A 21,069-nucleotide genomic window follows, 5' to 3' on the forward strand; every position below is an offset into this window, starting at 1 on the left:
AGAATAAAAACATGAAACCAGTAAGTGAGAAAATATTAAACTACAGCGGATTCATATTGTTGGGTAGGGTGTCAATGAACATTTAAAGAATTAAAAAAAATCTAGTTTAGATACCTTCAAAAAATTTTTAAATATATTTTTTATTTAATAAAACTAATAAATCTATCAAAAATTTCTATATATATTTTAAATAAACATTAAAAAAAAACTAAATCCACGATTAAAACAAGACTATTTGAAATTTGGGATTGGGACCAACCTCTCATCTCTATCTTAAAATACAAATGAATCTTATATATTTCATTATATATGTATCTTTTATTAAAAAATTATAATTCAAAAATAAAAAAATTAACATATACTAAATTTTAAATTTGTCATCAACTTGGTATATATTTTTTATTTATGACATTAATAAAGTATCATAATGGTCTCTAAATTAATGATGAACATGATAGACCAAAAGAAATTAGAATTGTTACTTAAAATAGCTTTTAATATTAAAATAATGATGCTCCCCGACAGGTTGATGGATCTTCCGTTTGCGTGTTTGCGAGGTTTGGCCCCTTCTTTTTCCTGCTTCCATGCGCGGATCTTTTCGCTCAATCAATGCTAATAATCTTATCGGCTCAATCCTTCGTCTTCAAGTAATGATTAGAATTTCACCTAATTCAAGATCCTCACGTAAATGGATAAATCTTCTTTGGATATCGTCAAGATTTGCCCTTATGAAAAATGTTAGTATTTATTATAATATTAGTAATAAATAATTAGGTAAATCACATTTTAGTAAAAAATTATAAATATATTATTTTAATAAAAATATGTTAAGATATTTTAATTATTAATAAATTTATGATATTTATGAATTTAATTTATTGTAAACGTATTTACTATTTACTACCATTTAAATTTAATATTTTGAGTTATAAATTTTCAAATGAATCAAATTTAAATGATTCTTATATTTATTTAATGTATTTATTTAAATTCTTCATACATAAATAACAATTACGATTGTGCTTTCTATTTATTTAAAAGTTTATTTTAATTTAATCTTTTTTATGTTTCAATATTTTATAAAAAGTATTAATTATTGGTTTTGATTCATTAAAAATTAACTCTTTTTTTTTTATTTTATGCATAAAAAGTTATAATTGAATGAATTTGTTAAAGTTAGGTATTATTTTGTTTTCATTTCTTACAAAATTTTTATAAAACTGTTACAAGTTACTTGAGAAAATTTGTATTGATTTTTTTACCTATTGAATAGAAGATAAAGAATGGGGATGGTGCAATTTGAACTCTCATTTTATGTGTTTTTTTAAAGTTTTTTTAGATATTAGATTAAAATTTGAAGACTAAAATGTTAATGATAATTAAAATGATATTTAAAAATTTTAATTAATATATTATTTTTTAAATTTTGCAAAAAAAGGTTATTAAATGAAATTTTAAAAAAATAATGATTAATTAATCCATAACGGATCCGTTACCAGCATAGCCCCATAGATTTTTTTTATGGCCGAAGCATAGCACCTTAGCTTAAATTAGATGATTAAATAACGGTGTTGCAACTGTTCTTAAGTTTACTTTGATCTTGAAAAGGATCTGAGAAATATCAAAATAAAAAGGGTAAATCTCGAAATTCCGTCCAAAAACAAGGGGCAATTGAAGACCACCAATTTAAATATCATAAGTCGTCACCGTTCACGACCCCACTCTCGTGCCCTCCCCTTCCTCCATGTCGCAAGTGACAGCTCCCAATCCCGAACTTTTTAGTACGTGTCCTTATAAGAACCTGGCACGCGTCCATCGCTTATGATTGATTAATCGCCATACTGAACTGACGGAAGTCCGGCTCCTGATTTCAATAATTTTGATATTTTCCACTCACTGGAGCTAAAGCCCCCATAACCCGCACCACACTGTTAATTCAAACACTCAATTTGCTAATTACAAAACCAAAAAATTCTTATCGGTTCTTATTTAGAATCTGATCGTATATTCACTCCATTTCTCTCATCCAGATTTCCAACTCTTTCAGGGTAATTTTTCATAAATTCATTCTCTCAACACTACATCATTCTGACAAACCTTGGATATACAGAATGTTTCTCGCAATTTATAAATTTGATTTTTTTTCTTTTGCGAAATTGTGAAAGAATTGTTATGTATAATGGTGAATACTTTTCTTTTCATTCTTGGAGTGAAATGATGCGATTAACGATATTATACTAATACCTTTTGAATTTATTTCATCCAGAAAAAAAAGTTTTTTTTAAGATGTACATTTTTAAGTAACTGCTGAAATTCAATTCTTCAGGGATACGAAGTCTTAACAAAGGAAGATGAGTAATAGCGTAGGCCAGAATTTGATGCAGCAGCATTTCTTCTGTCCCACGGTTTTAGAGCATCGAAGCAAAGTAAAAAATTCTTCTGGCGTCCCTACAAATTCCTTGTGCGCCACTGCTTCCCTGAATAAATCGCCAGCTCTGCCACGCAAGTATCAGATGTTTTATGGTAACAGTTTGATCAGTAAGAGGAAACAGAAATTAGCCATGGGGAGCCGACCGGCTGTTACGTTCATCCCTCAAGCCGTGTTAGCTGCTGATCCGGCTTCCGAGGTAAAAATCTTTTCTACGCTTGTTGCTTTGCTGATGCTTTCAGTTTTCTTGAATTTTAGATTTAAATATCTGCAAGGCAATTATGGTTGTTAATTCGTTAAAGAATGGATATGTATATATATATATATATGCTGACGAGCTTGGGTGGTAAATTTTCTTTAGAGCTTCGCTTAATAGTCCCAACTGTAGCTTTCATAGTCTATTTTGCTTAATGGACCTCGAAATGAAATATATTATTTTGTGTTGGTTTTCCTCTTGATTGATCTTTGTCGAAGTTGTGTGATTATTCCCACTAAAAATAAGACCGGTAAGTTGTGGGCATCATCCAGCCTCTCTCTTTATTTTTCCAAAATATTCTCTGGAACTGGATATGTGTACTTCACCTAAAAACTTTCCTTAGGCTGAATTTTCTGTCATATTTTAAACCTTTCTGCGCTTTATTGAGAAGATTTTTTTTTTTTTTGTGTTTTTTTGGCATAAAGTAAAGTATAGCTTTGCTACAAAGTGTACTGTATTGCAGTTTGTGTGTTGTTTTGTCTTTGAGCCTATTGTTCCCAGTGCTTGCTATGCTAGTTTCACTAATCCTTCTATCAAACTTAGTTCACTTTGTTTTTTCAAATTTGAAGATAAGGGATTCTTTCACTGGGTCATTCCCTAAACGCTCGAAACCTAGGAACAATTTATTGCAACTTAAACTTGACTATGAAGGCATAGGAACCAGCTATGTCATATCCCTTTGTGATAAGCTATTTTAGATTTGAATAAGCACTTGCCATGAATTGCATAAAACAAGTATATTGTGATCTACAGAAAAGAAGTTTATAGGATAAGTATTTTCTTTTAATTTTATCAGACATCTAAATCTTGCTCTGTGTCTTCTCAAATATCCTTTTTTAAAATTGTTTTTGTTCCTTTCTTGAGTGGAGATACAAAAAGAAGCATTCATATCTTTTTCTTTTTCTCTGTTTGTTTGAAGCAAAACCAATTATATATGAATTGACTTCCTTTTTCGGAAATTTGCAGGTGTTAGTAGGTTCATTGGCACACAGTTTTTTTGTTTTATTTATCTAAAAATTTTGACGAATTCTTACTTTGTTGCAGCATCTCGGAAAATTCAATGTTGATGGGAATATTGAATTGCAGGTAGTTATTGTTTGGTGTTAAATAGTTTTAGCTAGCCCATATACTCTGAATAAACCACTGGTTCAATTGACCTTATCTTAGTATTTATAGCTCCTTTGTGTCTTATACTGACACAAGATTCACCCTTTTTTAATTGAGCAGGTTTATGCTAGTGCTCCTACTTCAGGGTCTATTACACAAGTGAATTTTAGAATCATGTATGGTAGTGACTCTTTGCTCTTGCACTGGGGTGGGATACGTGATAGAAACGAGTAAGTTCACTTGTACCTGTCAGTGGTTTATGAACATTACATTTGATTTTGATTTTCAAGAGTTGATATTGGGTTTAATTATTACAGTTTGAGAAAGCTCTATTCCTTTTTTTTTCTTTTTTGACAGAAAGTGGATACTTCCTTCACGTCAACCAGAAGGGACCAGAAACTACAAGAATAGAGCCCTAAGAAGTCCATTTGTGAAGGTTAGTGCCAAAAAATAGACAAATATTTCCTTTCGACTAATCCTAACAGACAATTAGTTGTTTATTTTGTCTACATATTGCTTTTCTGTAGTCTGGCTCCAGTTCCTATTTAAAGTTAGAAATTGATGATCCTCGGATACAAGCTATAGAGTTTCTCATATTTGATGAATCCCGAAATAAATGGCAAGTATCCATTGGTTTTGTTTTTATTAAGTTTATAGCATTTAGAAAGGCTACTTAAAATGAATTTATTGTTTTTTTCTCTCCCTATTTCCATTTGCAGGATAAAAAATAATGGTCTGAACTTTCATGTTAAGTTACCTCGGAGGGAGATGTTGATTTCAAATATTTCAGTTCCTGAAGATCTTGTTCAGATTCAAGCATATTTGAGGTGGGAGCAAAAGGGTAAACAGATGTATACCCCTGAGCAAGAGAAGGCAAGTAATAAGTTTAAGAATTATACAGTTTATTTGTAAATATTGTTAAAGTTAAGTCCTGCATTTCCAGTTGTTCTTCTTTTTCTGGTCCTTTCTTCTTGCTCCATTTTTTCCTTCTCCTTTTGGGTAGAAGTGAATTAATGTATTTTCTTGCATATTTAACTTGTTTGCTCATTAATTAGCCTATGGAAATAGGTTTAGGCATTTTTTGCCTTATCTATTCTAAGTGTTAATGTTCTCTGTTTTGTGGAATTAATTAACACTTAAAACTAATTTTCCCTTATTTACTGCATGTGCTTTTAACAGAATTTTTTTTTGATGGAATGGAGCAATTTATTAGGCAACATCTGATAAAATTTTAAGGCATGCCCCAGTATTGGTTAACAAAAAGTTTTGGCTGCAATACCTTTAGTTTCCAACTCTTTGTTTAAGAATTCAAGAAATATGGCTCATGTTGTTATTTCATTTTAGACTTTTCAATCAGTGGAGCAATCTTAAGAGAAAAGAAGGGTTTTCATTTATAAATGCGTATGCATAAATCATGAATTGAAGCTTTCTTTCTTCCTTTAAATCTCCAAACAATATGAAATGGTACTATTATTTTTGGATTTTGTGCAATTTCTTCCCTTGTCTCAATTACCTTTCCCTTGTCATAGGAGGAATATGAAGCAGCTCGTGCTGAGCTATTGGAGGAAATTGCAAGGGGTACTTCTATGGACAACATCCGTACAAAACTAACAAAAAAAAGTGGACAAGAATACAAGGAGACTGCTAGTCATGAAACAAAGAACAAGATACCTGATGAACTTGTCCAAATACAATCCTATATACGATGGGAGAAAGCGGGGAAGCCAAATTATTCCCCAGAGCAACAGCTTGTAATTTTCCCATCTGTAACTGGATTTTAAGAGTCTTTTTTGTTTCAAAACCTTATTTATTAAAGCAAATTGGACTAAGTGATTGTTCATTCATTTTTAAAAGATTAATGAGACCCTTGGTCATTGCATGTTCTAAATACTGACTGAAGCAATGTTTCAATAATTAGAGGGAATTTGAGGAAGCAAGGAAAGAGTTGCAATCCGAATTAGAGAAAGGTGTACCTCTTGATGAAATTCGAAAGAAGATTACTAAAGGAGAGATAGAGACTAAGGTTTCAAAGCAACTGCAGGACAAAAGATATTTTAGTGCTGAACGAATTCAGCGCAAGCAGAGGGACTTGCTGCAGCTTCTTAATAAGCGTACAGTGAAATCTGTAGAGGAAAGCATCTCTGTTGAACCAAAACCATTGACAGCAGTTGAACATTTTGCTAAGGAAAAGGAACTGGATGGCAGCCCTGTTATGAACAAGAAAATTTACAAACTTGGTGAGAGGGAGCTTTTGGTAAGATATAACAAGTGTTTCTCTGACTCTGCCTTCTCTCTTTAAGGATGTTCACTTGCAAAAATTTTTAAAGTTTCAACTCCTTCCAATATTCCAGGTACTTGTAACCAAACCTGCTGGTAAGACAAAGATTCACCTAGCTACTAATTTTGAAGAACCACTTACCCTTCATTGGGCTCTATCTGAAAAGGCTGGAGAGTGGCTGGTAAGATCCCTTAAACTGTTACATTCCTCAGGAAGCATTGGACTTTGGAATTGAATCACTATTTCTTTCATATAAGCCTGAGACTAGTATATGTGAAAATTTTTCAGCCACCACCTCGCGCTGTTCTCCCTCCTGGTTCAGTTTCTCTAGGTGGAGCTGCCGAATCAAAATTTTCAACAAGCTCTTCTGATGATCTTAGTAAACAGGTTCACTATTTAGATTTGAATCTTATCATGTGTGCCTTGGGACTGAAGTCCTATAATACACATTAATTGGATTTACTGAGATTTAACATGTGAGAAGATACAAAAAACTGTCCTCTTATTCATATCCTGAAATCATCTTCAGGTGCAATGCTTTGAGTTGGAGATCGAGGATGGTAAATTTAAAGGGATGCCATTTGTTCTTCTTTCTGGTGAGAAGTGGATAAAAAATAATGGCTTCAACTTCTATGCTGAGTTCAGCCAGAGATTCAAGCAAGTTCAAAAGGTTGGGTCTATCTACATGTTTTGCATATGTTATTTTCAGTTTGAAGTGCCTTCCTGTATGATTAACTGTAGTTTTCTTGAAAAACACAAGGATGCTAGTGATGGCAAAGGTACTTCAAAGGTTTTGTTGAATAGAATAGCAGAGATGGAGAGAGAGGCGCAGAAGTCTTTTATGCACCGGTCAGTGAACTTCTGGGACTTGGACTTCATTTTGGTTGTACTGTTTCTCATTTATGATATTGCAGAGTTATTAGGAATTTAGTTATCCTTGTAGCATGCAATACTAAGACAATTTTCCTTTAGCTTCTGGAAGTCTACAAGGAAATAGTTATTAGATTCCTTGCCATTAGGAGTTGTCTCTCTTCTCCTAGAAAATGCAGATAATCTGTGTCCGTATTTTAATGTCGTCCTTTTGAGTTCTAATTATTTGTTGCCCAATGTCATGATTTGAGTGTTTCTTTTTGGAACCCACCCCGTTGATGTGAACCAGTAGGGCCTGTACAAAATCCAAGATTTAATGTCTTAGGAAATTTAGATTTACACAGTTTCCTTATTTTTTTTTTTCCTTACCTTCAATTTCATTAAAAATTTCAAATCTGCTCAAATTAGTTGCCAAGCCTATCCAGGTTCTTCAAATGTACTAATTGAATTGCTGTAGTTGCTGGGCCTTAACTATACTCCCCAAAAGGATCTTGCTTAAAACGTTAGCTGGTTCTTCATTATTAGACTCCCTCTTTTGCTGAAAGCAAGATCATGGTTTTGTTAAAATTAGTTCAAGTTGTGATATCTTGCCTTATAGATTGCCTAAGACATTGGCAGGACATATAACTATACCGGTGATCATGGAAGAACAGTAAAAAAAAAGGCATAGAAAGAAAGATGTGAAAAGCATATTGTTTTGCAGTCTTACTCTGATGGTCATTGTTCTCAAAATGCATGCAAACCAATATATATATATATATATATATATAAGTGGGGAAGGATCAACTTACACTAGTGTAAAACTTTTTAGTTTTACACCTTTTTCTAACCATTGATTTCAATAGATCTAAGGGATGAGATTAAACCATTTTTTCTTTTTTTGACTTGTCTCTCTCATCCTTGGATCTATTGAAATCAATGGTTAGAAAAAGGTGTAAAACTGATGTAAGTTGATCTTGCCCCTTTATAAATATATTAATATATATTCCCTTCACTTGGGCAATAATGAACCTCACAATGATGCCTTCCATCCTTGGATGATGGTAGAGCTTTTGAAATCCTACTTTCTCTCTCTTGGGCACTCACAAGTTGTTGTCGTGTGTGTCTTTTGGCTCCTTCATGTCTTGTTATTGGTTTCATGCGTGACATGGAGGTTGAAATTTCACTCCTGCAGATTAGTAAGTTAAGTTATAAATCTTTGAATTTCTCTTAATGTACTCATATTTTTACTTCACATGTGACCTTTCTGAGTTTTATGTTCTGTTAATTATGTTCAGTTGCCCGTTGTTCTTCAAGGAATAAGTCTTGCTGTTTCCCTTTTTTAGATTTAATATTGCGTCAGATTTAATGAATCAAGTCAAACATACTGGTGAATTGGGCCTTGCTGGGATCTTAGTGTGGATGAGGTTTATGGCTACAAGGCAGCTCATATGGAACAAAAACTACAATGTGAAACCGCGGTACAGATTAGATTAATTGACTTGAGATTACGAGTGGTCAACTTTTTTGTACATGTATGGCAATCATATGAATGCAAATGTGGTTGCTACTTTTATTTTGTGCAGCGAGATAAGTAAGGCACAGGATAGACTAACTGACTTGCTCCAGAGTATCTACACCACTCATCCACAGCATCGGGAGCTTTTGCGCATGATTATGTCGTCTGTTGGTCGTGGAGGTGAAGGGGATGTGGGACAAAGAATTAGGGATGAAATACTGGTCATCCAGGTCAATCTTGAAGAACAGGTTACTTTCTTTTTCACTATTCTTATTGTATATTTATATGAACTCTTATCTATCTGTTTCAGAGAAAAAATGATTGCAAGGGAGGAATGATGGAGGAATGGCACCAGAAGTTACATAATAATACCAGTCCAGATGACGTTGTAATCTGTCAGGTATCAGATATGTGAATTTAGTGAAAATCCTTAAGTAGTTTCCATCAGCTAACAGATCAAATGCTTGCAGGCATTGATAGATTATATTAAAAGTGACTTTGACATCAGCATCTACTGGAAAACTCTAAACAAGAATAGAATAACAAAGGAGCGCCTCTTAAGTTATGACCGTGCTATCCATTCTGAACCCAGTTTTAGGAGAGATCAGAAGGAAGGTCTTTTGCGTGATCTTGGACATTATATGAGAACCTTAAAGGTCAGTTGTTTAAACCTTTATAGTTGTATTCATTATAATGTTCTCGATTTGTCATCATCACCTTTATGCCTGAACAGGATATTATAATAGACATCATTCACATATTGGTTCTAGGTTCCTTACCTGTTCTTTTATCTCATTATCATCGAGATTCCTGTTTTGCTTTTGAGACACGAGTTTATGTTTCATCTGCTCTCTCTTATGCTGAATTAATTTCCTTGCATTGTACTGATACTTTGTGATTTATGTGTAGGCGGTTCATTCTGGTGCAGATCTTGAGTCTGCTATTTCAAATTGCATGGGCTACAGAGCAGAGGTAATATTAGATATAAGGTAAAATTGCCTTGACAAATTATTGTCAGCATTTGACAAGAGCTTTCTCTGTGTTCAGGGTGAAGGTTTCATGGTTGGGGTGCAAATAAATCCTGTAGCTGGCTTGCCATCAGGATTTCCAGTAAGTTTAACTTTTATCTTCAATTTTCTTTCAAATGTTTTTTTTTTTTTTTTCAAAAAAGTTGATCATATATTAGAGATACATTCATAACAGGAATTGCTTCGGTTTGTCCTTGAACACATTGAAGACAGAAATGTAGAAGCCTTGCTTGAGGTATTGACATTTGATTGGAGATCTGTAATCATTACGCCTGTTTATTTTCTCCGATATACCATCTTTCAACCCCTTTTTCACAGGGTTTGCTTGAGGTTCGTGAAGAGCTTCGACCATTGTTGTTGAAGTCTAGTGGTCGTCTGAAGGATCTATTGTTTTTAGACATTGCCCTTGACTCTACTGTTAGGACGGCTATTGAAAGAGGTTATGAGGAGCTGAATAATGCTGGACCAGAGGTAAATCCTGTTGTCTTCACCATATCCTATGTCCCATACTTATAATATTTCCTTGCAATGCTCTTCACTGATTGGTATCTCTACCACATGGTGTGGTGGATGATTTTAATACTATCTATTAAGTGTATGAATTCCTGATTAGGCTTCTTGTGCATCTTGCAGAAAATCATGTATTTCATCGCTCTTGTTCTAGAAAACCTTGCACTTTCATCAGATGACAATGAGGATCTGGTCTATTGTTTGAAGGTAAAGTACTTTCTGTCATACAGAGTTATGATTGCTGTTATTTCTTTAGGGCATCAACAGATTCTAAGTTTATAAATTTCTTGGGGAAAATTTGATTAATGATAACATTTACTCATCTGTGTCAAAGATTCTGTCAAATGTATTTCAAAATGTGTTGGAAGATGATAAGGAACTTGATACTTGTTGATCTCTTTTTGGAGATTATGGGAATGGGCCTTGAAAAGGCTGAAGGATGGTAATGACCACAACTTGCCAAAGTGTAAAGAATAGTCAGGGGCATCGGAGTTTGGATTCCAAGGTCCATTTTGACGTTCAAATTGGTGAGGTATCTAAGATTGAGAAGATGGAAACTGCTGTAAAAAGAGATGGAGCTGTAGAGAATGAGAATCATGTATCCTAGGGGTCTGAGACTGTAGAAATCTAATTCTCCTATATTAGTGCAAATCTGATTCTCCTACATTAGTGCAGCTTGATTTCCTAATTTATTTTGGAAATATTTCTCATTTACTCTTCTGATTTAGTCAACTATTCTGATTGTCAAGTTTTTAGAGATTTGTTTCTATTTTAGAATAGAATAATTCTCCTTCCTTTTATTATTTTTTGTTTTCTATTTCATGTAAGTTGTTTCCTAATAAGGAACTTCACTATTCCTATTTATTTAGATGTACTCCTTCATTGTAGATAGAATAAGAAGAAATAAGGACAATTGTTCTTTAAGTTTCCTATACGGTATTAGAGCAAGTCGGCCTGAACCATTAGACTGTAGCTACACGAGTTTCCATTATGGTTAGCAGGAGTGAGAACTCTTCTTCTGCAGAGGCATGGCATGAGGAAAGTCACAAAGAAGTGATGCTCCAACAAACCCTTCAAAACAAGTCTACAATCTTTGGAACTAGTTTACTAGCACAAAAAGGTAATTTCCTAAACACCTTAAGTGTTCAATGGGGAAATATACAATCTTGGATTGTTGATTCAAGAGCATCAGATCACATGACTGGAGATGCATCCTTATTCAACACATATAGCCCTTGCTATGATAGTTCTGCTTTAAAAATTGCTGATAGCTCTCTCTCAAAGGTGGCAGGAACAGATTCTATTGTAGTTTCGAAAGACATAACACTTGACTTTGTCCTCCATGTCGCTAATTTGAGCTGTAACCTACTTTCTATTAGTAAGCTTATGAAGGATAGATGTTGTGTCACTAAATTTTTTCCCAACTTGTGTGAATTTAAGGAATTGGGCTAGGGGAGGATTATTGGCAGTGCTAGGATGTGTGTAGGGCTCTACCTTCTTCAAGATGGTGCACTTGAAAGACCACAAAACTCTTGTATAGCCTTAGCCTCTAGTACTAGTAAGGATGACCTTATCATGTTATGGCATTATAGATTAGGACATCCAAATATTTCATACCTAAAAAGGCTATTTCCCTCATTATTCAATAACATCTCTAAAGATTTCTAGTGTGAAATTTGTCAACTTTCCAAGCACACTCGAAATACCTACCCTAGCCTTTCCTATAAATCCTCGCAGCCTTTCTCAATGGTTCACAGTGACATTTGGGGACCGTTAAGAGTTAACAATATCATAGGTTGTAGGTGGTTTGTTACATTCATCGATGATCATACTCGACTCACTTGGGTATTCCTTATGAAAGAAAAATTCGAGGTTAGCCAAATCTTTCAAAACTTCAATAGCATGGTACAAACCCAATTCCAAGCCAAAATCCAAGTCCTAAAAACTAACAATGGAAGGGAATACTTCAACTCTATTCTCGGCCTTTACCTCACCAAGCATGGCATTATTAATCAAAGCTCTTGCGTTGACACTTCATAGCAAAATGTGGTTGCCTAACACAAAAACAGATATTTGATAGAAGTGACTAGATCCCTCTTGTTGACTTCCAATGTGTATATATTTTTGGGGAGAAGTTGTCCTTACTGCAACTTATTTGGTTAACTGAATGTCTTCTCAAGTTCTTGGCTTTAAAACACCTTGTCAAACTATCCTTGCTTTTTACTTACAAACTCGGTTGATTTCTTCAATTCCCTTCAAACTCTTTGGTTGCATTGCCTTTGTTCATATTAGCCAACAAAACTACAGCAAGCTTGATCCCAAAGCCTTAAAATGCATCTTCCTTGGTTATTCCCCAAACCAAAAAAGCTATAGGGGTTACTCATCCATCACCGAAAAAATTCTATAGCTCTATGTATGTCACCTTCTTTGAGAATCTTCCATACTACAGCAAGAATGATATTTAGGAGGAGAATACTACTTAGGAATGTCAATTCTTGGATGTTGACTTGCCAATTTCCCAACCAACCCCTTCAAAACCAAATTCCTAACCAACCTTTTCAAAATTAAAATCTCAACCTACCCAACCTATCAACCATGCAGATTTCGAACCTTAACCTATTCAAACAACTCTCGACTCTTCAAACCCTAAGGTTATGCAAGAAAAAACAAAAAAAAAAATTGATAGTCTACTCAAGGAAGCAAAAACCTTAGGAAGAAGTGGACAACTGTACATAGTCCAACACTAAAAATCAACCTGATCTGAGTCTTCAAGAACCTAAAACTAACATAGGTAATGTCCCTATTGAATCTAAAACTGAAACGTGTAAGCCAGTTGGTGATCTGGACATTCATGCTAATATTCTCTGTATCATTCCAATTTTATCGGATGTCGAAGTGACATCCGATAAAATTGGAACAATACAGAGAAGATTAGCATGGCCCCTATGCAAGGATGACACGCACCTTACTGCAAGTACATCTCATATGACAGTTTTAATCCAAACTTTTGAGCCTTTACCACTAACCTTGACAATGTGCAAATTCCAAAAAATATTCAGGAAACCCTCAATGAACCAGATTGGAAGGCAGCAATTCTTGAAGAAATCAAAGCACTAGAGAAAAATGGGACATGGGAAATTTCAGATTTGTCCAACAAGGAAGACCTTGGTTGGATGTAAGTGGATCTTCACAATAAAGTACAATGTAGATGAAAGTATAAACAGGTTCAAAGCTAAACTTGTTGCAAAGGGGTTCACTCAATCCTATGGGATAGACTATAAGGAGACATTTGCTTCGGTAGCTAAACTCAATTCAATTAGAGTTCTATTGTCACTAGTATTCAACGTAGATTGGCCTTTCCACCAACCTGATATCTATAATGCATTCTTAAATGGTAACTTGGAGGAGGATGTCTACACGAAAATTCCCCCTGGTTTCGAAAGGCAAGATAACATGGGCAAAGTGTGCAAACTCAGGAAATCTTTGTCTGGACTTAAATAGTCTCCTTGAGCTTGGTTTGAACGGTTGACCAAGGCAATGAAGAAGTATGGATTCCTTCAATGTCAATCTGACCATACTATGTTTGTTAAGTTCACTAATGAAAGAAAAAAAGTTATTCTTAATGTTTATGTGGATGATATCATAATCACCGGAGACCACAAGAAAGGAATAGATGATTTGAAGAAACTCCTTGCAAAGGAGTTTGAAATGAAAGACTTGGGGTTCCTTAAATATTTCCTTGGGATGGAAGTGGCTCGATCTAAGAATGGAATATCAGTGTCTTAGCGTAAGTATGTACTTGATCTACTTAAAGAAACCGGCATGATTGGATGCAAACCTGTCGATACACCCATAGACTCAACTAATAAAATTGGAAGTGAAAATAGAAGCTCTCTCATGGACAAAGGGCGATACCAAAGATTAGTTGGGAAGCTTATTTGCCTCTCCCACACTCGACCTAATATTAGGTTTGCAGTAAGGATGGTGAATGGATACATGAATAATCCAATCAAGGATCATCTCAAAGCTGTTCTTCGCATCTTATAGTACTTAAAGAGGAGTCCTGGTGAAGATCTATATTTTAAGAAGTCAATGGATAGGGCAGTCAAGGTGTACACAGTTGCTGACTGGGCTGGATCAGTAACAGATAAGAGGTCCACTACTGGATATTACACTTATGTTTGGGGCAATTTGGTCACTTGGAGAAGTACAAAGCAAGCTATTGTAGCTAGGAGCAGTGCTGATGCTGAGTTTAGAGCAATGTCCCATGGTATTTGTGAAGGAATTTGGCTGATGAGGTTACTTGGAGAATTAAAAGTTCAAACTGTGACGTCTTTGACACTGTTTTGTGACAATAAGGCTACTATAAGTATTGCCAAAAATCCTATTTATCATGATAGGACCAAGCGCATAGAGCTGGACCGACATTTCATAAAGGAAAAGATAGAAAATGGGTCGGTCAAACTGCCTATATCCCTACAAGTTCACAAATTGCAGATATTTTGACTAAAGCTCTTCCTAGAAGCATTTTTGATGGACTGAAATCCAAGCTGAGTATGATTAACATTCATAACCCAGCTTAACGGGGACTGTAGAAATCTGATTCTCTTACATTAGTGCAGATCTGATTCTCCTAATTTATTTTGGGAATGTTTCTCATTTACTCTTCTGATTTAGTCAACTATTCTGATTGTCAAGTTTTTAGGGATTTGTTTCTATTTTAGAATATAATAATTCTCTTTCCTTTTATTATTTTTTGTTTTCTGTTTCATGTAAGTTGTTTCCTAATAAAGAACTTCACTGTTCCTATTTATTTAGATGTACTCCTTCATTGTAGATATAATTAGAAGAAATAAGAACAATTGTTCTTTAAGTTTCCTACAGAGACCTTACCTAATACCTTTTATACCTTGGATCATATGTTCTGGTGCCAAGGTGTATTTGTCTCCTCTGAACTGGCAGGTCAGAATAGTTGTCCGCAAGTGGCACTTGTATCTTGGAGCGACCTGGACAGCTCCATAATCGATGGCCTCATGGGCTTGGCTTTGCCTTGGGCGTTGGGCCTTAGAGAGTAATGGGCATACCAATACTGAATCTTTGTAGTTTGAGTCAAATATCTCTGTTGTAAGATAACAACTTTTGATCCAGAGCTAGGTTGCTTTGTAGAGTTAAATAGCTAGAATAGTCCCTTTTTGCGAGTACAGGAGACTTTGGAGAGAGCATGGGATGAAGATAACAAAATGTTTGCTGAGAATGTTAAACACCGTATTCTAGTTGGAATTCTTTCATGCAATTTTTCTGAGGAATGATTTGAAAGTCCATTTGCTTGAAGTTGCAAAGCAACCATAGAAACTTGACAAAATTGACTCAAACTTTTAATACAGGGCTAGATAGTTGCTGCATTTACTAAGTCACTTTTTCTTCTTCCAGTCATTAATGGTTAGCTGCAACATTGAGAAATTAATTTCTAGCATGTTCAAGTGCATGGATTGCCTTTCTTATGTCCTTTGCAAAAGGAGAAAATTTCAAGGGTTCCATGAAAACTCTTTCTTTACGGCATGTGATCATACAAGTGTCGGTATGTTTAGATCATGGATAACAACTGCTACTTCATTACTAATGCAGGGATGGCATAATGCCATAAGCATGTGCAAGAGTCAAAGTGCTTACTGGGCACTGTATGCAAAATCAGTTCTAGATAGAACTCGCCTTGCACTGGCTAGCAAAGCTGAGTGTTATCAGCATATTTTGCAACCATCAGCAGAATATCTTGGATCATTGCTTGGAGTAGACCAGTGGGCTGTATGTTATAACTTCTTTCAAATCTCAAACTTAGTTGGTCACTGTAAAATTTCTGCAGGTACTAGATGATAATCTCACTAACCAAAATGGGAAGATAAAGTGTGCATTTGTTGAATTTTCTTCCAGATCAACATATTTACTGAAGAAATTATCCGTGCTGGATCAGCTGCAAGTTTATCCTTGCTTATTAATCGACTTGATCCTGTTCTTCGGGAGACTGCTCATCTTGGCTGGTTGGTGTATAATCATTGGTCTGCTAACTGACTCATAATTAGAAAATATTGGCAGTGAAACAACTTCTCATGCAATTATACCTAGGTTTAATTCATTTAAGGAGATTTGAGCATAGGGTTAAAGAAATATGAGCCTGTTACTTACTGGAACTTACTAATGCAACTTTTCATGTCCTGTGACAGTTGGCAGGTTATCAGTCCAGTTGAGGTTGTTGGATATGTTGATGTTGTAGATGAGCTGCTTGCGGTACAGAATAAATCTTATGACCAACCTACTATTTTAGTGGCAAAAAGTGTAAAAGGAGAAGAAGAAATTCCAGATGGTACAGTTGCTGTGTTGACACCTGACATGCCAGATGTTTTATCTCATGTTTCTGTCCGAGCAAGAAATTGCAAGGTGATTACCTGGTGCATTATGATTTCTCCATAGCTGATAATTGACTGTGTACTAAGATGGGCATAATACCACCTGCAGGTTTGCTTTGCTACGTGCTTTGATCCTAATATTCTGTCTGACCTTCGAGCAAACAAAGGGAAATTGTTGCGCCTAAAACCTTCATCTGCAGATGTAGTTTATAGGTAGTGCTATCTCTAATTAATTCTGAACATGTCTAATACATCAAGCATCACGAGGTGAAATTAAACAAATCCACTGTTTTCATATAAGCAGAGGTAATTTGAATCTCATTCTCTCTTTTATGCATTAAATTAGTGAGGTGACGGAGGGTGAGCTAGCTGATTCAAGTTCAAGTAACTTGAAGGGAGATGGTCCATCATCTATTAGTTTGGTCAGAAAGCAGTTTAGCGGTAAATATGCCATATCAGCAGAGGAGTTTACACCTGAAATGGTTAGGCTTGCAAAATCTTATTCACTTTATTACCATAACTTTTATTTTGTTCTTCTTTCTTAACCTAAAGAGTTACAATGAGATTGAATTTTGAACTTTTTGAAGCTCTTTGCATGCTATAGCTCTGAACTATGTTTATGATGTTGTATGTCTAATTTATGCGTGGAGACAATTTCTTTTCTCTTCTAGGTTGGTGCTAAATCACGTAATATCTCATATCTAAAAGGAAAAGTACCATCTTTGGTTGGGATTCCCACATCGGTTGCCATTCCATTTGGAGTATTTGAGAAGGTTCTTGCAGATAAAGTAAACCAGGTTTTTCTCATTCTGATCTTCAATAATGTGTCCTTGCTTTCTTAATGCATGCACAGATGCAATTTGTTTACAATGACTTCATTCAGGGGTTCAAGTTTTCCATTTTGTAAAGTGGCCTTTTAAACTTACATTGATCGAAATCAAGCTCCTGGATTTTTATCGTTGTGTGACCAGATGAGATTTTCTTATGCAAATTTCGCAAGTAAACCTGTGATATTTAAGTTAGTCTGATTAAGAATACCACCACCCAACCTTCTAAATTCTATTTCCTTGGCTTCTTAAAATTATAAGGGAAAAATCTCTAGTAGGGCAGATATTTTGTTTTGATTTAACTACTTTGGCTTCCGATTGGGGTATGAAATTTTGTACAGTTAGTGCCTCTAGGCCAGTATATCTGTAACTTAAAAAGGATTGGTAAAAAAGTTATTCCAAAATAATAACAACAATAATAATAATAATCAAACTGCTGCTGAAAAACATGTTCACTTGTGTCAATATGCATTTAGATCCTCTTCTTTTTTTTGTCAAAATAGTCCTCTAATATCTCTCATTCTCTCCTCTTTAATTCTCAGGGAGTGGTTAAGAAGTTGCAAATTTTGAAGAAAAAGTTAGGAGAAGGAGACTTTGGTGCACTTGGGGAGATTCGTCAGACAGTTCTACAGCTGGCAGCACCGCTCCAATTGGTTTGTATTTTACCCGTTTAGCTTAAGATGTTTCTTCTGCGAAGCTTTCATTACCTATTTGATAGCATCATTATAAACAGTCATAAGAGCTTGGAACGTGTTTTTGTGGAGTTGTTCTCTGCGTGGGAAGTTTTCATTTGTCCAAATCCTCTGTTTTACCTAGAAAAATCTCTCTTCTCCCCATATTACCTATATCTCCATGTGAATCAACTGTTTTTTCAAGATCTTTGTGCCTTCCTTTCTTGATAATAAGTTAAGAAATTGATAGCACTTGAATCAGAGATTTCTTTGGGACGCAATTAGTCAGATTTGTTTCTATTTCTTATTACCTTAGGTGAAAGAGCTGAAGACCAAGATGCTGAATTCTGGCATGCCTTGGCCTGGAGATGAAGGTGAACAGAGGTGGGAGCAAGCATGGACTGCTATAAAGAAGGTAAACCATTTTTCCTGCCATAGGAGAAGAGCATATCCCTCGAAATTTTGATTCCCAGTTCATGCCACTTTATTCGAATAGTGTGTAATCAATAATTATCCTCCAGTACTAACTGCAATTGTAGAGTCAGGACTAAGAGTTTCATTGTCCTTTATATTTTAACTAGACATCCAAACTAGAAGAGGATACCTTTTTCTTTTCTTCATTTCATTTTGCTCCAATTTCCTTTTCCTAAAATTTGGAGATCCATAGGCATTATTTCTTCCCTTTTGCATCCAACAACATTATCTTTTTACTTGTAACAGGGCCTTTCAAAATTTGTTCCTTCTATTCACATAATTTTAAATTTAAGTGCTTGCAGTTATAGATTTCTATTTTGATGTATAGCATTGACCTATTTATTACATGTACTCAATCTAGGTATGGGCTTCAAAATGGAATGAGAGAGCATATTTCAGCACCAGGAAAGCCAAACTAGACCACGACTACCTATGTATGGCTGTCCTGGTTCAGGAAGTAATCAATGCTGATTATGCATTTGTTATCCATACTACAAATCCATCTTCAGGGGACTCATCAGAGATATATGCTGAGGTATATATTCCCATTTATCATCTTTTGTCATCCTCTCATGTAAGTTTTTAACCTGATGAAAGAAAAAGGAATTATTAGCACTCCGTTTGACATAGGTGGTGAAAGGACTTGGAGAAACTCTTGTTGGAGCTTATCCAGGTCGTGCTTTGAGTTTTGTTTGCAAGAAAAACAATCTCAACTCTCCTCAGGTAAAACATGCCTGCAGATTTAATTGGAGATTTTACTTAAATTGGACAATGAAGCATGATAGATATGACATTGCTATTCTTTCTGCAATTAATGAAGTAATGCAGAATAAGAGAACTGTCACTACAATGCTCTTTTATCATATTAATTGACAAAATTATATTTAATCACAATGCCACTATCATCTCCACTAATATATTTCAGGTATTGGGATATCCAAGCAAACCAATTGGTCTCTTCATAAGGCGTTCTATTATCTTTCGATCTGATTCAAATGGTGAAGATCTAGAAGGCTATGCGGGTGCTGGCCTTTATGATAGGTAATCTCCTTTCAAAGTCTCAGCACAAAGAGGGTGATGTACATATTATTTGATGTGTTTGGTTTGGTTTTTCCTTTTTTCTGCTGGTACCCCAAAAGAGGTCTCGGTATTGTGCTATACTTAAATGGATAACTGTTCATCTTTTTGAATTCTTGGTGATCAATGTCTAACATTTTATTCTACTGGAGATATATTTGAAGCTGTGAACATTTATGGCTAAAGAAAGCTCCATCCTTCCCTTTTTGTCAACTCCTAATCTATAACTGTAGACTGGTCACCAGCCTTTTATGGATGCATAAGAAATTTTTTAGGGCTGATGTTAATGCATGGGGCTATGGTGAGAGTTTTTTGCTAGTAGATGCTATGCTAGAGCCTAGGGGTATCTCTATAGGGCCATTTACCGCAGGAGCTACCTCCATCCTTCTTCAATTCCTAAGCTATGCTTGAACAGTAATAACTGACCTTTTAATGGACAAAAGAAGACTTTTTTGAAAGGTTGATCTACACGTATAGATCCTTGATTATATTGTTTGCTAGTGGCAGACGTTAATTATACTGAAAATGCCATTCTTATCTAGTCTAGTACTTTGATTTTGGTTCCCGTATTCGATTCTTAAATAGGTTTATTCTTTTTCACCATTTATCTTTGTTTATAAACTTCCTGGTCGAAGGAAATTTCTCAAGAAATCTAGTGTCATGATTTTATGCTTAATTCGTTTTTTTCTGTCAATTTCAACGTGCAGTAATACATTTCTTTTTGTGCAGTGTACCCATGGATGAAGAGGAGAAAGTTGTGCTTGATTACTCATCTGACCCATTGATAAACGATGGCAACTTTCAAAGATCAATCCTTTCTAGCATTGCTCGTGCAGGAAATGCAATTGAGGAGCTGTATGGATCTCCACAAGACATTGAAGGTGTCATCAGGGATGGGAAGGTCTATGTTGTCCAGACAAGACCCCAGATGTGATCCTTATTGTTCTTTATAGTATATTTATTCTTTTGGCAGTGTTTTTGCCTATGCCGAGGTTGTAATATGATTAAATAAAAAAAGACAATAACCAAGAGCAACTGCAGAAAGGAGGCAGGGAAAAAAGGAAGAGTAGGAAAAAGTTATAAAAACAAAATACCGAAAAATGTAAAGATAGTGTGTTTATATGATTTATCCAAGGTGGCCGATTCAGTGGTCCCCAGCAATTAAGAGCTTTCCGTAATCTGTAACAAATTCTGTGCGCCTTCCAACGTTGTATTACCAAACTAATAGCAGTAAACATGCCCCTCATTTCCATACATCAACTACAAATTAATGTTTCTAATTGCTTTATTTTGTTATGTGAGATAATGTTTCTTTTACTTTTTATTAGTAATCCAACTTAAAGTTCTTTTATCTCCTTTAAGGTGATGAAGTTGTAAAAAGACTTCCCTTAATGGAGAGCTTGATTGGTATGATCGAGACCTTAAAGGGACCTGCTTTTGATATATAATTTATATTATTTTCTATATTAGGTAGTTCTGGCAATTTCAAAAAATAAGAAGTCGAGAACATTCTGTCAAAAGGGCAAACTGGTCACTCCACAATTCAGAGTTGAGAATCATGTCCAATCTTGGAACCGTACTTAACATTTCGTTCACCTAAATCTTCTAGAAAGCTTGGTACTTAAAACAAGTATGTAATTTTAC

The 21,069-nt window shown here is 35.0% G+C and overlaps 1 protein-coding gene and 1 non-coding gene across 4 annotated transcripts; both read left to right on the plus strand.

Moving 5' to 3' along the window:
- The first annotated feature begins 1,859 nt into the window (after positions 1-1,859).
- Positions 1,860-20,679, plus strand: LOC111317894 (alpha-glucan water dikinase, chloroplastic-like). Of its 3 annotated transcripts, none has more exons than XM_089752130.1 (34): positions 1,860-2,048; positions 2,327-2,627; positions 3,729-3,770; positions 3,912-4,021; positions 4,149-4,227; positions 4,319-4,410; positions 4,511-4,664; positions 5,321-5,542; positions 5,710-6,045; positions 6,143-6,250; positions 6,358-6,456; positions 6,599-6,739; positions 6,830-6,918; positions 8,265-8,399; positions 8,505-8,667; positions 8,748-8,837; positions 8,908-9,093; positions 9,347-9,409; positions 9,485-9,547; positions 9,641-9,700; positions 9,784-9,936; positions 10,099-10,182; positions 15,601-15,777; positions 15,904-16,028; positions 16,194-16,407; positions 16,486-16,589; positions 16,723-16,858; positions 17,048-17,173; positions 17,746-17,856; positions 18,191-18,289; positions 18,710-18,883; positions 18,979-19,071; positions 19,274-19,389; positions 20,155-20,679. In XM_089752130.1, the coding sequence occupies exons 2-34, from the start codon at positions 2,352-2,354 to the stop codon at positions 20,357-20,359; spliced, it is 4,425 nt and encodes a 1,474-aa protein (XP_089608256.1). In that variant the 5' UTR covers positions 1,860-2,048; positions 2,327-2,351; the 3' UTR covers positions 20,360-20,679. The 3 variants fall into 3 exon arrangements, with proteins under 3 accessions (XP_089608256.1, XP_022776138.2, XP_089608264.1); XM_022920403.2 differs by having other exon boundaries at positions 15,904-16,010; XM_089752138.1 differs by lacking the exons at positions 1,860-2,048; positions 2,327-2,627 and adding an exon at positions 2,896-2,934 and having other exon boundaries at positions 3,651-3,770; positions 15,904-16,010.
- LOC149520139 (U6 spliceosomal RNA) lies at positions 12,865-12,964 on the plus strand. Its single transcript, XR_016335490.1, has one exon. It is a non-coding gene; the product is annotated as a U6 spliceosomal RNA (small nuclear RNA).
- Positions 20,680-21,069: the final 390 nt, after the last annotated feature.

This window comes from Durio zibethinus, chromosome 2 (genome assembly GCF_047325235.1).
Source record: "Durio zibethinus cultivar Kanyao isolate XHJ-2024 chromosome 2, ASM4732523v1, whole genome shotgun sequence".
Lineage (NCBI taxonomy): Eukaryota > Viridiplantae > Streptophyta > Magnoliopsida > Malvales > Malvaceae > Durio > Durio zibethinus.